Here is a 23011-nt window from a genome sequence, read left to right as displayed (position 1 = left end):
CATTCCCATAATATTACTCTGAGGAAAATTACTGTTGTATTTGTTTAAATACATTGATTTACGTATATCCTAAGTGCAAAAGAAGTCAAATTAATTCCTTTAAAGTTCAGAAGAAAAAGGAATCCAAAATGTAGTTATGCTTAACTTAGTAGGTCTTACGCATAACAGACTCCCAATGGAAAATAGAGAAGTGATAAAAGCAATTAAAAAAAAATGACATGATATGTCACTCATGTTAATGTTTAGAAATTCTGATTCTGGTTTAAAGGGGTATGGCTTAGATACACATCACCTCCACATGGTGGAGTGGTGAAGTGGAGGAATTCAAGAGGTAAAGGATTAGAAATAATATCACTATGCTTTATCTGTGACTGCAAGAGAATGTTTACTAAGGAACGAAAGCAAGACAATCTTTATAAACTTGACGACACAGACTAAAATGAGGAAATTTCTGCAGACACAGTAAGCTCATAAATATGGTGATAATGGGACTTTTAACATCTTTAACTGTACTATCTACTTAAGGATCAGGTTTGAGGAAATTTGCTCATGGTAATAAGCAAAAATAATGACATTATTTTAAAAAATTAATCTCAGATTTATTTGTTTCATCTTTATCGTGAAACTCAATTCAAAAATATCTGATTTAAAGCACTATTTTACTAGTTAAAATAATTCTTGGAGTTTTAAAAATGTGCTGTCTTTAATTTCTCAAAATTAAGTATTTTGTCATTGCTGATTTTAATAGAAAATATGTAAAAATGTCATCCGTTATATTTGATATTTATATTGTTTTCAGGTGCATTATTTCTTGTTTTTAGTAGCTTATGCAGCAAGACTGATATTCTAGTAAGAGCTCATCAATGTACTATTTGATACTATTGTAAACCTTGAGATAATAATCCACCTTATTTATGCATTCATGATGTTACTGATGACTGTGAAATGTAAAATCTGCACTGAAATGAAAATCAGCGTTTTCTAATCAGATATGTAATAATGTAAAAGTACCTAAGCCCATTAAGCACCAAGTACAAAATTCCTTTAAATTCCTCTATGTTTATAATTAACAAGGTGCATAGAAATGAAACATATCAAGTTTCATAACGGGGCAAAACCAAGGCGACATTTGAATTCAGATGTAATTTCCCCCCATGGCCTAGTTCTTTTTCCAGAACAACTGCAACATTTTTTGAAGTGCTGAGTTAGGTCACTGCCGGAGGCAGTTTAGTGAAGCTGACAGATGTACCATTACTGTGTTCCTATGAGAAAACATTTTTGACAAGGACAAAAACACTCTTCACATTCTGTTTCCCCAACCTATCAGACAAATGGCTTATTTAAACCAGGTCATCATGCATGGGAGAGGAGGGAGAACATAGGAAATAAATGAGATTTGTATCAGAGAATCCAAATTTATGCATTCCTGGAAATGTACTTCCAGGGAAAATTATTTTCTTGTCCCATTAGGGTTCAAGCTATTCTGCAACAATAATACCTGTATCTATAAAACTCAAATTTTTTTGTCTTTTTTTGCCATTTCTAGGGTCGCTTCTGCAGCATATGGAGGTTACAGACTAGGGGTCTAACCGGAGCTGTAGGTGCCGGCCTACATCAGAGCCACAGTAACGCGGGATCCGAGCCATGTCTGCGACCTACACCACAACTCACGGCAATGCCGGATCCTCAACCCACTGAGCAAGGCCAGGGATCGAACCTGCAACCTTATGGTTCCTAATCGGATTCGTTAACCACTCAGCCACGATGAGAACTCCTATAAAACTCAATTTTTAAAACTGAAATTGGGTGGGAGAGAAAGGAAACACGGCATGGTGACTGCACAACTTAGGTGGAAGGATTTGTAAATCTAGGAAAGCAGTTTTCCTGATTCCTATATTTCTAACCAATATATTTTCTTATCTACCTCATTAGGTTTTAGAACTTGAACAGTTTTTTTTAAACTCTATAAAGATTAGAAATACATTTTCAACGTACTTGATGCCAAAGAGCTTACAGTGAATTATTTTTGAAACATTTTCATGGACTCAATATAAAATTTCTTTCTACTTTCTTTACTCAAGGCAGAATATTTGCTTTATTTACATCAAAATAAATCATCATTTTTAAGTAAAATGCAGGTGACAGCACAGACTTGTATTATATTTTGATGCATATACATAATGGTTTTTAAGCAAAGTTACTAAATTTTACCTACTTTCTTTTGGGTGGAAACATAGATTTCCAGCAAGGTACTGAAATTACGCTAAAATGTGCTAGAGCCATATGCTACTATTATTAAGCAATAGAAACTGGGGTGCATTCAGCAAGTTAAAAAAAATTTGGCTAATTAAGTTTACCCTTAGAATATTAATAAAATGTATTGTCATGACTATAACTTACGGTTTTAGAAAAAGCTACAAATACTTTATAATTAAATTACAAATTTTATAACTATAAGCAACACTCCATATTCTTTTTTTTTTTTTTTTTTTTTGGTCTTTTTAGGGCTGCACTCTCGGCATATGGAGGTTCCCAGGCTAAGGGTCTAATCAAAGCTTTAGCTGCCAGCCTACACAACAGTCAAAGCAATGTGGGATCCGAGCCGCGTCTGTGACCTACACCACAGCTCATCGCAACGCTGGATCCTTGACTCACTGAGCAAGGCCAGGGATTGAACCCTCAACCTCGAGTTTCCTAGTAGGATTTGTTTCTACTGCACCACGACGGGAACTCCCAACACTCCATGTTCTTAACAAAGATATTGCTCACTGTTTTTCTTTAAAACAATGTAGTGATGGGTTTGACAGAATTTTTGAATGAATTTGTTCCTGATTTAGTGGTTTTTTTTTTTTTTTTTTTTTGTCGTCTTTTTAAGGCTGCACCCTCAGCATATGGAGGTTCCCAAGCTAGGGGTCGAGTCGGAGCTCTAGCCACTAGCCTGAGCCACAGTCACAGCTATGCTAGATTCGAGTAGCATCTGCAGCCTACACCATAGCTCACAGCAACGCCGGATCCTTAACCCACTGAGCAAGGCCAGGGGTCCTCATGGATACTAGTCAGATTCATTTCCATTGAGCCACTATGGGAATTCCCTGATTTGGTATTACGTAAACATCTGAGGTATATAAAAATACTCTAATTTTTTTAAGAAGAGAAATACCTTAATTCGACTGTATGAAAATTAAGACTGGCTTGTGCAGTAGCATATTTTGTTGTTTTTATTTCCAAACTGAGTGAGAAACCTATAAATATACACTTAAATGAATATGTAATCTCCAAGTACAGTACATAAGTACTGTACTTGGAGGTCTATCATTAATTTTATACAAAAGTTTAGGAAATAATGAAATATAGCTTGTCTTCTAAATTACTAAATATCTAGTCCATAAGCAAATGATGTTAAACATTAGATGTTTTCATTATTGCCTAGTTAAATATTTGTGAAAATATTACTCTGACCATTTTTTAGTTTTTTATTTCTGAAATCACGAACTAAACCCTTATCTCTGATCAGATATTATGAAGTGTATATTTCTGGATTTAAGTAAAATCACAGTAAAAGAGATTCACTGAACAAAGAATTTATCCTTATAGTGGCACAAACAGCTAAAAAAACCAACCCCCCCCCAAAATACCTGCCATCCTGATGGCAAGCCAAAAGAATAACATCCATATGTGAAATGCAATTTTATCAGTTTGAACAATTTTATCTGAAAAGTAGAGGAAATCAGCACAGTTGAAATACCATACATGTCCTACAAAGGTGCTAGAACTTAATAGTCCTTGTTGCCATTATCTTATGAGAAAATAAACACATTGCTTTGAAATCCATTGTTATAGAGTAGATTATAGAATAATAAACCTAATATAGGTGCTATTAACATTTAATTAAAGTTTTGGGATTCAAATGCAACAAGTCAAATGTGTTTTTTTTTTTTTTTTAAAGCCTTACTGTTTTTTTTTTTTTCTTTTTTGCGATTTTAGGGCCATACCCACCGCATATGGAAGTTCCCAGGCTAGGGGTCGAATTGAAGCTGGAGCTGCCGGCCTACACCACAGCCACAGCAATGAGGGATCTGAGCCATGGCTGTTACACCACAGCTCATGGCAACGCTGGATCCTTAACCAACTGAGCAAGGCCAGGGATCGCACCCGCAACCTCATGTATACTAGTCGAGTTCGTTACCACTGAGCCACGACAGAAACTCCCTTACTTTCATTTTTTATGCTCTAAATCTCTAATCATAGATAAATCCCACTTTGCCAGATGAAGTATCATATTTCATAGTGTTATCAACATACCATTACCATCATTGGAATCTTTTGGATAAACTATATTAGAAAGTTGCTTTATTTACATTTTTGCTGTTACATTTCTTCAGGGAGGGTTCTTCTTGCAATGTAAGTCATTTAGCTTTTGCAAATTAAAGTGATTATAAAATCCAGGTATAAGTATTAGCATTAAATATAGCAGAAACCATTATGTTTGCAAAAACTACATTAGTTAAAGCCTATAAAATAATTGGCAAAATTACCTGAATTTCAAAGTTATGAACACTTTATTTTTAGTTACCCCTCAACTTACTCTGAAGAATTCTTTGGTTGACCCTGAATCCAGTGTTCCATAGGCAATTTCTGTTTGTTTGGCCAGGTCTTCTGCACTTTCTATGGGGGAGACCATTCGCTCAACCGTCAGGAAAGCAGCAAGGTTAGCAGTATAAGATGATATAATGATGAGTGTAAAGAACCACCAAACACCTCCAACAATTCGACCTGAGAGGGATCTAAACATGGATAAGATAATGCACATTTTCCTTTCTATAATGACATAGAGAAAGATAAGAAATACCATCAATTCACCATGCATGTTTAAAAATAAAAGTATCATGTTATTTTCCGTCTGTCTACTCAAGAATGATTCTAGTATTTCTGTATCATCTGATATCTTTTATGCTATACTGAATATATAAATGCCACTGGAAGTATAGAAAACGTTTCATTTTTATTGTGTAATTGGCAGAAATATGAACCAATGCATTTCTGTTGGGTACAGAAGAAGAATTCATTGATCCCTTCATATTTTAGCACCTCTGAAATTAGGATGCAGCTTACATTTGCTGAGATAAAACACAGTATCATAGGTCAATTGGCAGGACTGTTTCTCTCTTGATGGTACATAAAATAGCAATACATCCTAACAATGGGTGAGCTCTTAAATTTGATACCAGGTGCTTTTCTGAGAGAACTTGGTTATACCTTCAGCCTGAGCCATGCCAGGACGTATGGGACATATACCAAGGTGGGGCTGGACCAGATGAAGACCTAGGATTGGTCTCAAAGTAACCATAGTTGAGAATGTTTTGTTTGTTTGGTATCCATTTTCTCACGAGTGGAGAATGAGCTATGTCTTAAAAAATCTTTATATACAGGTATAAAAATATTTCTATCACTGCCAAGATGAGACCAAAACATTTGACTTGTCAATGTGCAGTGTAACAGCAATAAAAACTGATGCTAGAGTTCAAAAAATGTTCTGTCTTCACCCTTTCTCTGGCTATCAGACAAGTGTGGGTGAGGAGAGCAAAAGTGAGAATGAAATGACTATATCAGAACATATTCATAATTGATCTCACTCAATAGGACCATCAAACCATTTAAAATTCCCAGGACAAGTTGTTTTTAAACATTTTCTTAATGTGAGGAAAATTTTCACATTTTCCGTGGCATTTTTAGCTTTAAAATTCCACCTTTTTCTCAATCATTATCAGTGGCACTTGTTGGTTTTAACTTAGCCATTTTTTTTTTTTTTTTTTTTTTTGTCTTTCTGCTTTTTCTAGGGCCGCTCCTGTGGCATATGGAGGTTCCCAGGCTAGGGGTCTAACTGGAGCTATAGACACTGGCCTACACCAGAGCCACAGCAACATGGGATCCGAGCCGCATCTGTGACCTACACCACAGCTCATGGCCATGCCGGATCCTTAACCCACTGAGCAAGGCCAGGGATCGAACCCACAACCTCATGGTTCCTAGTCGGATTCGTTAACCACTGCGCCATGACGGGAACTCCTTAACTTAGCCATTTGCTTGATCTTGGTTTTAAAAACCATAACACCATTAATTGATTTGCTTTGATTTCTTTTTACCTCATTAATTGAGAGTTATGGATTCAAATTTCTATGTTATTGGCATTTAAGCATGTTTGTAGTGTTCCTGGGTCTTAATGAAAACTGCATTGTAGCTAACATGTCTCTTTTTAACAAAGCATCACATTTCTTTAAAAATACATGTTTGTGATGCTATTCAAATAAGTCATTATTTAAACTCAATTTTTAGCTTCTCTTGCCTTCGGCTACTTTTTCTGAGAGAAAATTGGTATTTTTCTTGAGACACGAGGTTGGCTGCAATTTTGGTAAACATAACTGAAACATGTCTCACAGCATCCAAAGGACATGAACCATGACTCCACAAATAATGAAAACCAATATAGTATTTACCTATTGTCTCTTTGCTTACTGCTGAGCTGGTTTATGTGTTGTTAGATAGAACAGTGTATATGTGCCACCACCTACTACATTGATTTAGGTTTTAGGGAACTCCACGGCAGAAATATCCCTTAAGCCGCATGAGATGTAAGTCAAGTTCAAAATTAATTTTCAAAAATGAACAATGGCAACAATAACAAAAACATTTGATTTTGAAAAGGAGACAACATGAAAATAAATTCCTACTCTTAACAATTTAAATCTAGTTTCCATCTGTCAAATCACTGAAGGAAATAGTAATACTAAGTGATTTTTGAGTGTTCCGATGGGTTCCATATGTTACTTTTCCACTGGGAAATTAATCTTTATGATGTATTCATACTTTGTGCTAATTTGGAAAAATTGAATATGAGTATACTTAGATAAATTTGGGGGCTGCAAGGTTTTTCTGTGTTTCAAGCAATGTTCTGCCTCCAGGAAATATTAAGAGATATTCTGCACAATACTCAGAGTTACTGAGAAATTGGTGAAGAATTTTGAAACTAACCTGGGTGAAATGTCACATCCTTGCTGCATAAAAGCACCCAGGGAAAACCAGAGGCTATTAAAGATGCCAAACTCATTGGGAGGCTGGTCGCTGGGTCCTTCCTTTCCATCTTCTGGCTCTTCTGTGTGCCACTCATATGGACTAAACCTACTAACTAGGAATAAGACCACGCTGACACCAATGTAGGCAAAGACTATGCACATCCAAATCTCATAGGCCAGAGGATCCAAGAAGGAAAACACTCCTGGTTTAGATTTCTGAGGCTTTTTGATCATAATAGATATGCCCAAACTCATGAAGGGCTTAGAGAAGTCAATGACTTCCTCTCGGACCAAAGTGATTGTCAGAGGGGCAATAGCAATCTCTGCTTTCTATAAGAGAAAAGACACATGAAAACATGTAAATTAATAGGTATCATTAAGCAATTAGTAATGGATTGATTCACACAAAGCTAAACAGTTATGAATTCATTCCACATTTTTTTTGGAAAGCCAACGATATATTAAGACCAATGATAAAAACAGTGCATTTGTTTTCATAATATATTATTATCACTTTAATTGCACAAAACATTTTTATTGGTGCTGGTAACTAGGTAAGAGGAAGAGAAACAGAGAAAGAGTAGAAAGAGTAGACGTAAGCAAAAGTAATTTTAACTCAAATAACTGCATTAGTCTTTGAGGTCTCAGGTGGCGTGGAGGATACTTGATAACATATGGATGAATCTCTGAATTTCTTGGCCAGAATTGCTGCTATGCTGCAGTCTTTTCTGTTTCATTTAGAATGTTGCCACAGGTTCATTACTTGGCTATTCCTTAATATTATGAATTGCAAATTTCAAACAGTCTTTTCTTTTTTATTCCTTTCCAGTTATGAGAAAACCTATCATAAAATTTGTGTTTGAAAGAGAGAAGAAATAGGTTGTTTTACAGTATTTTTCAACTCAGCGCACACACAAAAATCTGGAAATTGGCATTCATTTCTCCCCATTCACATACCCTGTTTTTTTTTTTACTTTCAATTTTTAAAAAAGAGTTTGGGAAACAGTGGCTTTAATTCTCAGATATTATTATTAATAAGATACCAGCTTCCATATTCATTCTGTGATTTTGAGCAATTTTTCTGAGCGTGTTTCCATATCTCTAAAATCAAGACATTTTCTTTCCTGTTTACCTCATTGTATTATTGTGATTCTCTATTAAATAAATAGTAATAAAATGATAGTAACCATTTACCGAGGGCTTAGGTGTCTGTGCTTATTTAAATATTTTAAATGGCCTCTCATTTTAACCTTCATAACAATCTATGTTTATCATTGTTTTAGAGTTGATGAAACTGAGACTCAAATGAGTTTTCCACATTATGGCACCTCTGCAATTTGAGCTTGTGCTTATTCCATTAAATCATGCCATCTCTAAAATCAAATGAAATAATCTGTGGTGAAAAAACTAACTTGTTACATGATCTACAAATGAAAAAGGGTTTTTTGATTACTTTTTTTTAAAAAAGAAAATATTTGGCATTAAAATGGGATCTGAAACACAGACACAAATGTTCTTACATAGTGGCTACTGCTCTTACCTTCACCCTAATCATCCTCAGGCCTCTAATTTCATATAGTAGCCAGCAGTTTAATACAAAGGTAACTGGAGGGGTGCGTGGAGAATGTACACTGGCCGTCATGTTATCTCTTGGGTAACTGAGAATTTACTGCATATGACTTCACGTGGGAATAAACTTAGTTCACAGCATAAATGCACACATGTACAAAAGCCAGAATCATGCTGAAAGGTTATTATTTCCCGATGATGATGATTATTTGTATAGTTTCATTATACAGTGATATATGAAGTAGCTCTATAAAAATTAGTATATAAAAACAGAACCAGAAAATTAAGTTATCTCCATTTCTTTCACCTACTTTTATTGTTTTCTTTATATATGCCCTGCTAGACATTGTTTTCTGAATACGATTTTTATTTTAAGACAGCATATTATAGAACACTATATTTTATAATTCCTTTTCTCAAGAGTCTATGATGAGCTAATTTTATTTTCAACATATATAATAAAAATGTTTTAATCACTGCAAATATTTTATCATGTTAAAGTATCAACATTTATTCAATTTATTATTGGGGATATTTAGATTGTTTCCAGTTTTGCACAATTTATATAAAAAATGTGAACATCTTTGATAACAAATCCTCACACATAGCTGTATTATTTATTTATTTATTTATTTATTTTTTTAATATTTTTTTTACAACCTCTGTTTATTTGTTTATTTATTTATTTGTCTTTTTTTTGTTGTTGTTGTTGTTGTTGTTGCTATTTCTTGGGCTGCTCCCACGGCATATGGAGGTTCCCAGGCTAGGGGTTGAATCGGAGCTGTAGCCACCGGCCTACGCCAGAGCCACAGCAACGCGGGATCCGAGCCGCGTCTGCAACCTACACCACAGCTCACGGCAATGCCGGATCGTTAACCCACTGAGCAAGGGCAGGGATCGAACCCGCAACCTCATGGTTCCTAGTCGGATTCGTTAACCACTGCGCCACGACGGGAACTCCAGCTGTATTATTTAAAATAAATTCTTAGGAAAAGATTGCTGGTCCAAATTGTAACATGTTCTGCATAACTTTTCTCCAGAAAGGTCATGCAAATATTACACCAGTAATAAATAAAAGTATTTGGCTTTGACCCTTGGATACTCCTCTGTGCATCCTCTCATTTATCTTCACCAATTTGCTAATCTAATTGTATTGATTAGAATTTTTTTTTTTTGTAAAACAAATAGTCACTTTTACTCCTTTTATGTAATACTTGCTATAATCTACCCCTATTTTCCATATGGGGTATTCATTTTATACTTACTAATTTACAATAATTTTAAAATATATTAAAATATTATTATCCTTATATGTTTTAAATATTATCCCTAGTCATCAACTGTTTTGTTTATGGTACTTTATTGCAATATGTATGATTTAAAATTTTGTCGTAGCCATATGAGATTATCTTTTTGAGTTCTCTTTGTTTTCATGCTTAGAAAAACCCTTCTCTGATCAATCTCAATCATGTATATTTTATCCTAGTACCTATATCCCTCTATAATTTATTTAAGCATATTGCATGATAATGTATTACAAAACTGTTAATTTCCAAGTAGTTGTCCTGTTATCCAACAGGAATAAATGAATAATACATTCTTTCACTGATTTTAACTATCCTTTCACCTACTACACTGTTCTGTGTAGTATCTTCTGAAATTTATACAAGCTGCTGCTAATGAAAGTAAAAGCCTAAGAGTAGAGGAACATGAAGAGACATAGAAGGGTTTCCAGCCCATAAAACTAGAGGCACTGGAAAGCAAATATTAGATGGCAGTGGTGACAGCAATGTTCAATGTGGACACACTGGAAATTCTGAAATGTGTGATCTGAAAGAAGCCAGTGAACAGAGGATACATCTGCGTTTTCCCTAACATTGGCGATGTTGTGTTTGCCTGTTTCGTTACCTCTCGTTACCTCATTACCACACAATTTCATGACGTTGAATTGTGTGAAATTATCCTGTAAGAGCTTGATAATATTTGGCCCTCTGGAGTGAGGCTCATGAGCCAGCATTTTAACACACATCACAAGTAATTCTGGTGTTGGCAGGCCATGGAACTTGCCTTAAGAAAAAAATCCTTGGATTAAAATATACACACAGAGCTCAGGAGACGGCCCTGGAGCAGTGTATCACTGAAGATCATGCAATGCAACTTGCTGCAGTAGGTAAGTGTGACAGGCAGAAAGGACCTGAGACTGTAAGGGGATTTTTGAGCTTTGGGGGAACCAGCTGGTGGTGGGCTGAGACCACATATAAGTGTTTCACAGATAACCTAGTCCTAACAGTTACAGTAAAAAAGTTTGCAAAGAATAAAGTAAAACAAAATAATGGATTCAAAGTTAATCATTTTGGTGGCCTTATCCAGTAGAAGAGAATAGAGTTTTAGTTAGAGTCCTGCAAACTGGGAATTCATGTAGGTATTAGCAATAAGAAAGAAAATAGTTGAGAAACAAGTGAAGATTTTGCAGATACCAGAATGAAAAGTACCAAGCCTACGGAAAGTGTATGAGACATGGCAAAAGATTCCTTTCGGGAAAAAAGTGGACAATTCAAGTGGCAGAGATCAGGGTATGTAAATCCTTACAGATGAAAGAATTGGCTGATGAATGAATACAGTAAGTATGAATAACCACCGTATTATCTTCTTTCTCTGAGAACTGCCTGACGTAGGACTTTCTGTGCCTGTGAAACATGTATCACTGATACAATTTTTTGTTGTTAATTATACCACTCTCTTCATATCACTTGCTTTCATTTTTTAAATAGTATTCTCCCAATAAAACGTGGTCAGAGCCCTTGCAAAGGGTGAGCCAGGCTGCCAAATGGGTAAGAACTCCAGAGGAGAGATATGTATCAAATTTCTTAGAAAGTAACTCAGGTTAGTTGTCCTGTCCATAATTAATTGGTAATCCAAGTATGAGCTCAGGAGGTGAAAAACTCAATAGTGTTTTCTGAAGGAAATGAATTACTGCAACTCTAACAACTAGGTTGATGTCCAAATTTAAAATCTGCTTATTGCATCAAAAGTTTAAAATATCACCAAAGAATTCAGTATTAGGAACTCTTTTTTTCTTTGAAGCTTATAGCTCACATTATCGAACTACTGATATTTACCCTATGGGAAACTATTTTTTTCTCTTTTAAAATTGCAAACTGGTTTCCTCATTTAGGGCATCTTACTAGTCAGCAGTCCTTTCAAATGAATATAAAACTAACTGATTGCTCTTTAATGCCAAACCATTTCCTCTTGCTGCTGAGGTATAGCTACTGGACTGGCCTGTATGGATATTATTTCATTGTTCCTGGTAAGAAAAGCAGGATGCAGAATCACAAAACTATTGAGCTGAAGTTCTGGCTTGGAAAGTGGGGCCCTCTATAAACTTCAGTTATGTTCTAAATTTATCATTTTTATTATTTTCTGGGGAAAGAGGACTTGTGTAATTCTTTATGTCAAAGGGATCTGATGAGAATTAATCAGAAATTAATTACTATGAAATTAGTGAAATTATGAATTGGTTTACAGGAAATTTCAGAACAAATTTCGAGTGTATGTGACTTTTTTTGGTTACTTGATAAATGCAGCTTTTTGTGAGGTTTGGTTTTTGGACTTTAGAAATATACTTTTACTAGCATTTGATAACTGCTGACTTGATTTTAACACTGCAGTGGTAGCTGAAGAGACTGATCTTGTTTATGTTCAGGCAGGAATGTCTACATTGAATTTGCCCTTGGCTATGAATATGTACACTCAAGATCTGGTGAACTCAAGGGAAGGGCATTGCATGCTTTCATGTGAGACCCACTATAGATTAAACTCTAGCTTTTTGTTTTACCATGTAGGGAAAAATAATGTCACTGTGTAAAGTTTAAATTTACTGTGTTCAAAATTGTAAGAACCTCACATTATTGGTGAATACTTTTTTTTTTTTTTTTTGTCTTTTTAGTGCTGCACCTGCAGCATATGGAGGTTCTCCGGCTAGGGGTCAAATCGGAGCTGTTGCTGCAGGCCTATACACAGCAACGCAGGATCCAAGCTGGGTCTGCTACCTACACCATAGCTCATGGCAATGCCAGATCCTTAACCCACTGAGCAAGGCCAGGGATCGAACCTGTGTCCTCATGGATGCTAGTCATTTTCGTTAACCACTCAGCCATGATGGGAACCCCTGGTGAATACTTTAATAGGTGCTAAAGTAGTTTCGTGACAGTTTCACCAAATACTTAAAAAATATTTACCAGTAAATACAACCAAAAGGAATACAAATAACTAGCTAAAATAAGGTCCAACTTTATGCTGTTGAGGAAATCTGCGCCTACAATTATCAAGTATCAGATTACTAATGGATTTATTTTACAGTTCTCAAAACAACATACCTATGGTACAGCAGCATCAAGCTTAATTAAGAGAATAATTATCATAGATATTGAAGTCAGTGTTTTTTTTTTAATAGACATCATATTCTGAATTTTTATTTTTTTGAAGTTATCAGGTTTTAGGTGTCTCTCATTGCTTGGGAATTGCCTTATTATAAAATAGAGAAACATCTGAACATCATACATGCTTCTTTGAAATTAACTGCAAATTTAAAAACAGCAATAAACATTTAAAAGTTATGTGGCCAAGTGAAAAAAAGTTTCAGGTTTATGTAAGTAAATTCTTCAATATTGATTTGCTTACCCCATAAACAAGTTCTCCTACCATCCCATTCCAGATTTTTGTGTCTGCATCCCTTGCTCCATATTTTCCATCAGGGACAATGGCAATTTTATACTTGATACCAATATGTTTTGCAATTTCAGATGCCAAATCTACACAGTATCCTTCATACTTGTCATTTCCTTCAAACATTTCATGATTTTTCTTGTACATAACATATGGGGATTCCTATAATGAGAGAAGTAGAACTGTAAAGGAGAGATTATAAAACATGCAAAAACTTTTAGGCAAGTTTACAGTATTTAACAAAATGATTATATTTGCAATTAGTATATACATTGATTTTGTGTGGCAAGAAATCGGTAATAAAACAGATGAATATAAATATGTTTAGAAGTATACTAAGTTGCTTTACTTTGCATAATAAAACTGAAATCTTTAAAATAATTTTCTATTGAGTGATTATTACATATCTAGCATTGTGACTGTGATAGGAAAATACATATTAATAATTGACTAGAGAAGCATAGATTACCATCTAGAGCAATGAAGTTACTATTTTCAACATATCTAATAAAGCTGAAGTCTATTTAGTCAGCTTCATGAGATAAAAGACTAATTTGAGGTCTCAGGTCTCCATATTCTGCACCTTGTTTAGCTACCTTCAACTGAGACTTCCTCTAGGAAAAGAGCTAGATCATTTTTCTTTGCTCTCTAGCATTTAGCAAGATGACTTTCTCAGAGCAGGCATTAGCAAGTTCATGAAGAAGTGACTTAATAGTTTTAAAAATTTTATATACTGGTTTACACTAAATTGGCTTTCCTAAAATTGTCCTATATTTTGGTTTTAATTAGGGTTGTGCCACATGAATTTTATCCTATTATAAAACATGTTCTCAATGGAAGCTACAAATTTTCCCCCAACTGTGACAAACACACTTCAAGTGATATTCCCAATTAGTTTTTGAAGCAAGACAAAATAGGCCGAAGAATTATTGTCAAAATCCTTATGAAATGAAAAAGATTACTAGCGGTTAATAATTACTGAACGGTTTTCAGTTCACACACAGACACACAACACACACACACTCACACACACACACACTCACCTCTAAACCAAACCATTTAAAGTTTGTGAAACTAAAAAGACAGGTTAGCAAGAAAGCACTTGATTTTATAAATAAAACCTAAAGCCATCAACTAAAAGATAGACCTGTTGAACACGCAGTACACATCGAACTCCTGGTTACACTTTAGACATTTTAGTCATTTGCAGACAAGCAGTTTTTGTCAACAACATTGAAGTTATTTATTTATAAAACTGTACTGTGACATTCATTTGGCAATTTTCATATGAATCTTTTCTCCCAGTAAATCTGTAATTGGAAAAGTTGAACTTGCTCTGAAAACTCTGGATTAGAAGGTAATTTACTTTGCATTATATGGCAGTCTACACTAATTCTGATTTTTGTTTTTAGATACTTTGTAAAAGTAGAAACTACTTCTAAAAATGTAACAAAATTATAAATTACATAATATATGATTTTCTCATAGAGAGATCCTAAATACCTCCATTGTGGACAGTTGTACAGATTGGCCCTTATATCATTTTATTAAATCCTGCCTTAGGTAGATATGGCCAAGTAACCCAGAAGTCTTTCACTTCTTCTTTGAATTTGATGAATATTTTAACACTGGACTTGGGTCAGGAAAATTTCTCCACCTACAAAATAAAGGCAGCTAATTTTCTCTTTAGATAGATAAAAATTATTAGTGTGTAGAAAACATTCTTGAAACATAAACCATTTTGCAAATTATAAGTGTAGTTAAAAAATTGGTGATTTGTTGCAAAATATTATTAATTTCTAAGATATGCTATAGAATACTAATAGTTAAAGTGAGCTAATCCTTTCGTTTTCTCTTTTTGCCATAGCTAATTAGATTATGGCAGAATATGCAAAAAAGCAAGAATCACACATTTGCACATCACCCATTTCTAATTGAAATGGCTGTTAGTATAATAAACTTGAGAGGTTTTCGAAAGGAGTATCACTAAGGTTCACATTTGGTACTAAGGTTGATAAGTTCTCAAGAGCCTGAAATATCTGAATATGTGAATTTTAGCCCTCAAATACGTATGTTACCATGGTAGCTTGTGTACAGAAGTTTCTCTAAATAGTATTATATAATTTGCAAAAATCCTCTCTACATTACATAGTGAACAATTTGCTTCGTTAAAACTGAATTTTTATTATTCACTCAAACATTTAAGCAAAAACTAGTGTTACAAAAATAAATGAAATGTGCACCTTGTCCTCTTATGTTTAAGATTAAATTCTTTGTAATAAGGGTAAATGACTAAGAGTGATGACAGACAATGATAAAATATTGTAATGAAAAATAATATTAGCTCTTACTTATTTAGTGTTAACTATGTCAGGTGCAATTTTAAGTTTTTTAATTGTACCATGTTATTTACTTTTCACACTGCCATTTTGAAGTAGCATTTCCCATTTGCAGATTGAAAATTTAAGCTCAGAGAGGTTCAACAAACTGTTCAATTTCACAGAGCTAGAAGTGGGAGTTGAACCTATATTTTGAAATATCTGAACATTTTTGAAGTTATTGTTGCATCTGTCAGAATATGTGCAACTATTTGAGATTTCATATGATTTAACAAGAGATGAGACAAGATTAAAGAAATGAATTTCTGTATTTTAGTGAATGAAATTATCTATATGAAATCTTAAGTAAAAAATGTAGACAAAACCTTTCCTTACTTCTTCATAGTGTCTGGTACTCAATGAATATAAAGATTTTCTGGTCAATCAGTGCTTCCTAAATAGTAATATCACTGCAAAGTAATTATAATTAGAACCTCCTATTCGGGACTTCAGAGGAAAAGTAAATATAACAAGTGCCAGATCATGTCTTTTGAAACAGGCATATGTGTATATAAACACACGTTTATTTAGAGTCTTCTTTGATTTTTTTCAATTTCCTTTTCTGGATAGCAGGGGCCCATCAGGTCTTTGTTTTTCTGATAGACATATCAACAAAGGCTATAGAAACCTTCAGTTTACTGAAGATATTGATCAGAAATCTAGCTGGGCTTTTTGCACAACCAAGGGCAATGCATAATTACTGAGATTGAGAAGAGTGGTGCATAAAAGATAAGAGAAATAAGACGATTACATTCAGGAAGCTGGAAGAATAAAGGGAGAGAATAGCCAGGCTTTTCTTGAACAAAAGCTCTCAGAGTTCCTAAACTCTTCCCAATTTCTTTGAGTGTGTCTCATTTTCCTTTTCTTTCCTGTGGGAAATCCAAATTAGCAGCAAATCCTCTACCCGCTACCAGCCTCTTCATTTGCCCCATCCCTAATCTGACAATTTGTCCAGAAGGAGCCCTTCATACGCTGCACACTTGAGGAGATTCAATACAAAGATTTGGGGCTACTATAGGTGAAAGAAAGTACCAAATCTTTTCAGTATGACTTCTAGCCAAGCATTAAGTGGTATTTGTGGGCCATCTTTGATAAGCAAGCTTATGGAGCCCCAAGTATTTAATTGTGAATAAAAATGAAAGAGTATAACCTACCATCTTTGTTATCAACTACTGCGCTCCGTGGGACAATAATTCCTTAGAAGTTACTTGAAACGCATTACTTCTTAGTGATTATGAGTTTATTACTACAATTTCCATAGTGGATAGTGTTCTACATCCACTCTGCTATTTTAAGAAAAAAATCAACCTCTGTCTAAAGCTGCTACATTAGGGTTTGCCTATGAAAATATTTGTATAAATGACTTTAGATGATTTTTAATTAATGGAGTATCAATTTCCTATTGAGAAAATTTTTGTTTGGTTTATTCGTATTTAGCAAAAGTGAAACTTGAAATAGATAAGGTAATTTTAGGAAGGTTTTAAGATTTTCTAAACATCAAAAATATAATCATTAAAATTACTATTTGAAAACAGTTAAAATCAGTAGTATCAACGGAAGTTACTTGCTATGTGGATATTTGCTTTTCTCTGAAGAATCTTAAGGTAGATAATTCATCCCATGGGTAAAATTCTTAAAAGTGGACATTAGAATGTTATTATTTAATTCAGAAAAAATGAATAAATCTAATGGCTGCATAGTTTTCAGCTGATTAAAAATAACTTATTTAAAGACATTGAGTTAAAATCTCTTTGGAGGAAGGTATATGACGGGGGAAATTAATATTTGATACAAGGAAGAAAATAAAAATATCTATATTTTCTGTATATATGTATACATACATATACAAATGTGATGTATATATTATATATGCACATGCATCTATGTATACTGCATTTATAAAATTTTACATGGAGAAGATAAAATATCAGGCAACTCATAAAAACTATGAAAGGTATTCCTAGTAAGATTAAGTGCTATAAGTAAAATTGCTTTAAGGCTTATAACATAATTCTGACACTACAATGAATAAATTTGGATTTTTATAGAAAAACTTCCAAAAGAATCATTATGTTCATAAGATGGTAAGAAACACCATCATAAGCATCATTTATCTTCAGTAGCAAATGTTTGGGGGGAAATGGGCTTGGAGCAAATATAATTGCAATTGCATCATCTCTCCTTTTCCAGAGATACAGCCAAGGACAGTAGTAAGGTCAGAGAGGAAAACACTACTCTCTCTCTCCACAATGTCTACTACAAACCACCTTTCCCTCAATTGCTACATTTATTCAAACCACATGGCATAGATTTGGCTTCCTTAGGAAGATTTGGCTTCCTTGTTTATTTTGAAAGTAAAAAGTTAAATCAGTATGGTTATAATCTCATAAATTTTAAAAATTTAATAAAATTTTTGTCACTCAAATTAAAGGAAAAAAAAATGATGAGTATCTGAATCTAAAACTTCAGACCTTTCAACTTTGTAGTCATGATTCTCATGTGATGCTGGTGTAAATTTTTACTTTTACTTAGATTTAGCTAAGTTATATACAATATGACTGTATTTAGGAAGAATAAATTAGTCATTAAAATGAAGATCACATGTATAAAACACTGTTATAAGAACAAATAGATTTCAGCAATACAAAAAACTAAAGCCATATCTTATTGAAGAATTAGAATTCCCATCATGACTCAGTGGAAATGAATCTGACTAGGATCCATGAGGATGCAGGTTCGATCCCTGGTCTCACTCAGTAGGTTAAAGATCTGGCGTTGCCACAAGCTGTGGTGTAAGTCGCAGACTCCAGTTTGACCCCTAGCCGGGGAACCTCCATATGCCACATGCTTGGCCCTAAAAATAAAAACCAAAACCAAAACCAAAAACAATGATATTTACTATACTTATTTATTATGCTTCTTGTCTGCTTTCTCTCACTAGAAAGTTTACTGAGTGCAGGATTTTTGTCTGTTTTTGTTCACTAACACATCCCCGAGATTGTAACTGTGCATAGCACATAGCAGACGCTTAATAAATATTTATGAATGAATAAATGAATTTCTCAATCAACTTTATTTAACAATGCCATATATCATTACAGTGTATCAACATATAAATAACAACATACACAAAGGAAAGACAAATGAGAGAATAGCAATGCCAGATCAATTTCGATCAAAATGAATGATTTCCACCGCCAAAACACTCCCAGCTTTCTTCTGTATCTAGATATTGATCTCACACATATTTTAAGGTCTAACCAATGCCATCTTTGTTGGAAGTTTTCAACTGAATTTGAGGGATTATTATACATTCATCTACAAGGAATAATATTTCTTTCAAGTTGAATGAGATGATGGAGATGTCATAGATCCTAGGATGTCATTTTCAGCTAAAGCAAACACAAGGAACATTTTTAGCAAAAGGAGTCTAGCATTTTCTTTTGAATTATTGAAGCTGCAAAGTGCAGAGGTATTTTTTATATGGAGATTACATTTTTATACAGAAGACAGATACTAGCATTATATTATTTTGATAGTGAAAATATTGGTGATATCACTGTCAAACAACAGATAACTTTACAGAATAGTCTTCACACATAGGAAACAATTGGGTTTTCAATCAATTTTACTCATTTTTTGACAGCATGCTTCCTAAAAACTAGCCATGCTTGCAAAATTAATTTAATATTTTGGTTTTAAGAATTATATCGCTAGTCCCTTTAATAACAAGAATGGAAGGAATTATTACATTATATCTATAGTGCACATTAAAACACTATTTCTCACAGAACAGGCAAAATTTCAAAAAATTTTAAACAACTGTGTGTATTCAGAAAAGAAGCACACAAATTTATAGACGTTTACTTTTAGAAAATCTATGCTTGGAATTAAAAATGATGTAATTCCAACATTTACATACAGTGACCCCATTTCCAGATTTGGGAACTGATATATCAAGAATTGTCAAATCATTATTTTTCAACCTCTATTTTCTCGAAAAAGATGAGTATTAATTCTTCTTTTGTTCTATTATCTCAGGAAAGTCACAGAACTTAAAAAAAATTTTTTTATGGTAGTCCAGAGTTGGTCATCCAAGAAGAATCCCACATGAAAATTTAACTTAAATCTACTACACAGGAGAACAAGACTTGAGCCTTAGTTAGGAATGGTCGAACAGCTTGGAGCTCATTTCTTTCTTGATCAATTCCTTAAAATAGGATTCTTCATCAGAGGCTGAAAAGAGGAGGACTGTACTGAAGTATGACTTTCCATTACTGTGTCTTTTTTAGGAGTATATATTTATATATATATACACACACACACACACACATATATTTAAGTCCCATGCAACTATTACACAAAGTTAGAATTTTGCATTCTTACACAAAAACTGCTGTGGGTTGGTTTGCATTCTAAAATCATAAACTTCCAATTAAGGCTTGGCAGATTAACATTAAATTGCTAGCTGGTGATGTAACACAGATAAAATTAACTGCAACATATGAAAGCTTCTCTCTGGCATTTTCATGATTTGACCTCCATGTCAAAATTTTGGAAATAACTCAACATTAATAAAAACCTAAAATTAAAATTACATAAGCTAAAAACTAAGTTACATAAAATACGCCCACTTTATTTAGAGCAACAGCTTCATAAATAGTTAAAAATAAGTTCTGCCTAACCGGACAGAGAACTGAGGATATAGAACTTTAAATTAGATAGACAAGGTCACCGATTGTTGATCTCCTTTGACTAGCATTGACTCTAAAAAGCATGTTTGAATTTAGAAAAGTGTATGAGACATTATATTATTTAAAAGATAATTTCATGAGAATCTCTTTGAAATAGCAGCCTTAAAATTTAAAGTATTTTTCATTTTATAATGTGAGTGAATGAAGATCATATTTTTCTTATTTCCTAGGAGAATGCCAATATATTTTACCATATATTTGTCATGGTCAATGAGAAAAATAATCGGTATAAAAACCCCTTTTTGCATTAAAAATAAATACTAAACAAAATTTATTTCTAAATCATTCAGTTGTAAAAAACATGCTCATTAAAATCTTCATATTCATTCATATCTCCACTATTATTATAAACAGACAATGAAAATCATTATCACATGCTTAAATTATCTGAAAATTATAATTTTAAATACTGTTAACTCTTATTACATTGATGTTTTAAAAACATTATAACAACAATTATACAGTGTTTATCACTGGATATTTTTATGTGATTAGTTGTTGGTCTTTTTCATGTCCATTCTTTTGTTGTTTGGAATCTTGCATTCATGCATTTCCAACTAGAGAGTTTTTTATTTTTTCACATCTGAGCACTTTTCCAAGAATAACAATGCAACAGAAGATAATACAAATACACGTACTAATTGTACTAAGTTCAGGACAAACTTAATTCAAAGCCTCAGCAGACTTTTGTGGGTTAGAACACCCAGGCCACCACCACTAAGATGCAGCTTTCATCCTCCCTGTTCACCATAGCTGGGGAATTAAAACTGCCTGTGGACAAAACGGAACATCATAAAACACAGACCAAAACTTACCATAATAGTGGTCACAACAACCGTTCTGTTCTCAATAGCTGCTGTGTCATTGCCAAGAGTGGGTACATCTTGAATCAAGACTAATTTATCCATATCATTCCAGTAACCAACCTGCCAAATAGAGAACATTCTTGAAAACATATTTTAGAAGAGTTTTCTCTAGTTCTTATTGGAACAACATCAGTATTCATAAGTAAGGAAACAAAGCAAATATATAAAACACACAAAAATGTGTTTGGAAGTTTTCTTAATTGATGATGGGCCTGTTTTACTGATGTTAATAATACTGCCTGGTTATACATTTGGCAACTTTACAATCTGCAGGCATGGAGTAACCAAGACATTGGGAATGAGTGGGTTCAAAAAGGAATGTAGATACAGATGGAATACTATTTTGTGTTGATCTCTTGTAGTGAGATTAACTGGCACCTTCTATAATTAATTTACAGATTTTGTTAATAATGTTATAGGATTTATGGTAAACAGAATAGCCAGATTTACAAAAGGCACGTGTACAGAAAGCTTAATGATTATTTAATATAATCATTATATTTAATATTTAAAAATTTAAATATAACATAAATCATTAATATTTATATTTAATGTTAAACTATAACATTAAATGAAATGTTTAATATTTAATATTAAAATAAATATATTTAATTTAAAATATTAAATATATTTATATTAAAATATTTAATTTTCAGTTTTGAAAATTTCAAATTTGTATTTTCCTTTTTAAATCCTTATATTACTTCTCATTTAGACATGGAAAAATCTCCTTTCCATAAAATACATTAAGGGATTAGTTAAGCACTTTACAAAGTAGCAAACTATAATGAGGTCCTAAAGGAAATTCAGAGTTCTTTTTATCAGGCAGACCATTAAGTACATAAGTAATGGCTATCACTTCTTTTTTTGCTTTTGTTTGTTTGTTTGTTTGTTTTTTTGTCTTTTTGTTATTTCCTGGGCTGCTCCTGCAGCATATGGAGGTTCCCAGGCTAGGGGTCTAATCGGAGCTATAGCTGCCGGCCTATGCCAGAGCCACAGCAGCGCGGGATCCGAGCCGCGTCTGCAACCTACACCACAGCTCACGGCAACGCCGGATCCTTAACCCACTGAGCAAGGGCAGGGACTGAACCCACAACCTCATGGTTCCTAGTCGGATTCGTTAACCACTGAGCCACCACGGGAACTCCATCACTTCTTGACTGCTTGCTCTCTGACAGACACTATACTCAATGCTTTTTAAAGAAAATATATGCATCTTAAAGTTTATACAATAGCAAACATAAAGGAAGGTAAGGTTACAAGTATATATACTTTGCTACATAACCTCCCAAAAAATGGGTGTTCACTTAATGCTTGCCAAACTTTATTAAATTTCTGGATGCAGTTGATAAAACTCATATCTTCAATAAAATACATGTAATTGCACACTGGTCTGTATTCACTACTTGTTCCAATAGGTTTTGAAAGTCTCTCTTGCTTCCTCCAAGTTTTTAACTGTCTTGTTAGTGTTTGTAATCATATTCAAATAAAGTAAGCATTAAGATGTCAGAAAAGATACTGTTATTCACAAACACTGAATATATAATTACAGAATAGATAAAAAGAATTTTCATTAATATGGCTTGCTGTACTGATTTATCTGATCCAAAATTATGACTATACAATCAATTCGGCAATTATTTTTA

At 33.6% G+C, this 23011-nt stretch overlaps 1 protein-coding gene across 29 annotated transcripts in view; it reads right to left on the bottom strand.

Moving 5' to 3' along the window:
* GRIA4 (glutamate ionotropic receptor AMPA type subunit 4) overlaps positions 1 to 23011 on the bottom strand; it is a 362056-nt gene that overhangs the window by 54290 nt on the left and 284755 nt on the right. For all 29 annotated transcript variants that reach the window (XR_014815154.1, XR_014815156.1, XR_014815155.1 and 26 more), the window contains 4 exons: positions 21315 to 21425; positions 13323 to 13529; positions 7030 to 7400; positions 4586 to 4784 (listed from right to left, as the gene is read on the bottom strand). Coding sequence is in view for 16 of the 29 variants with exons in the window: in XM_084975905.1 (XP_084832031.1) it covers positions 4586 to 4784; positions 7030 to 7400; positions 13323 to 13529; positions 21315 to 21425 (888 nt within the window). In the remaining 13 variants the exon portion in view is untranslated. The remainder of the gene's footprint in view (positions 1 to 4585; positions 4785 to 7029; positions 7401 to 13322; positions 13530 to 21314; positions 21426 to 23011) is intronic.

Source organism: Sus scrofa, chromosome 9 (genome assembly GCF_054392235.1).
Source record: "Sus scrofa isolate SSC_HxYL_T2T_F1_AM1 chromosome 9, Sscrofa_HxYL_maternal_Yorkshire_Landrace_v2.0, whole genome shotgun sequence".
Classification (NCBI taxonomy): Eukaryota; Metazoa; Chordata; class Mammalia; order Artiodactyla; family Suidae; genus Sus; species Sus scrofa.
The sequence above is the reverse complement of the archived record's forward strand: the minus strand, read 5'-3'. Positions and strand labels throughout refer to the sequence as shown.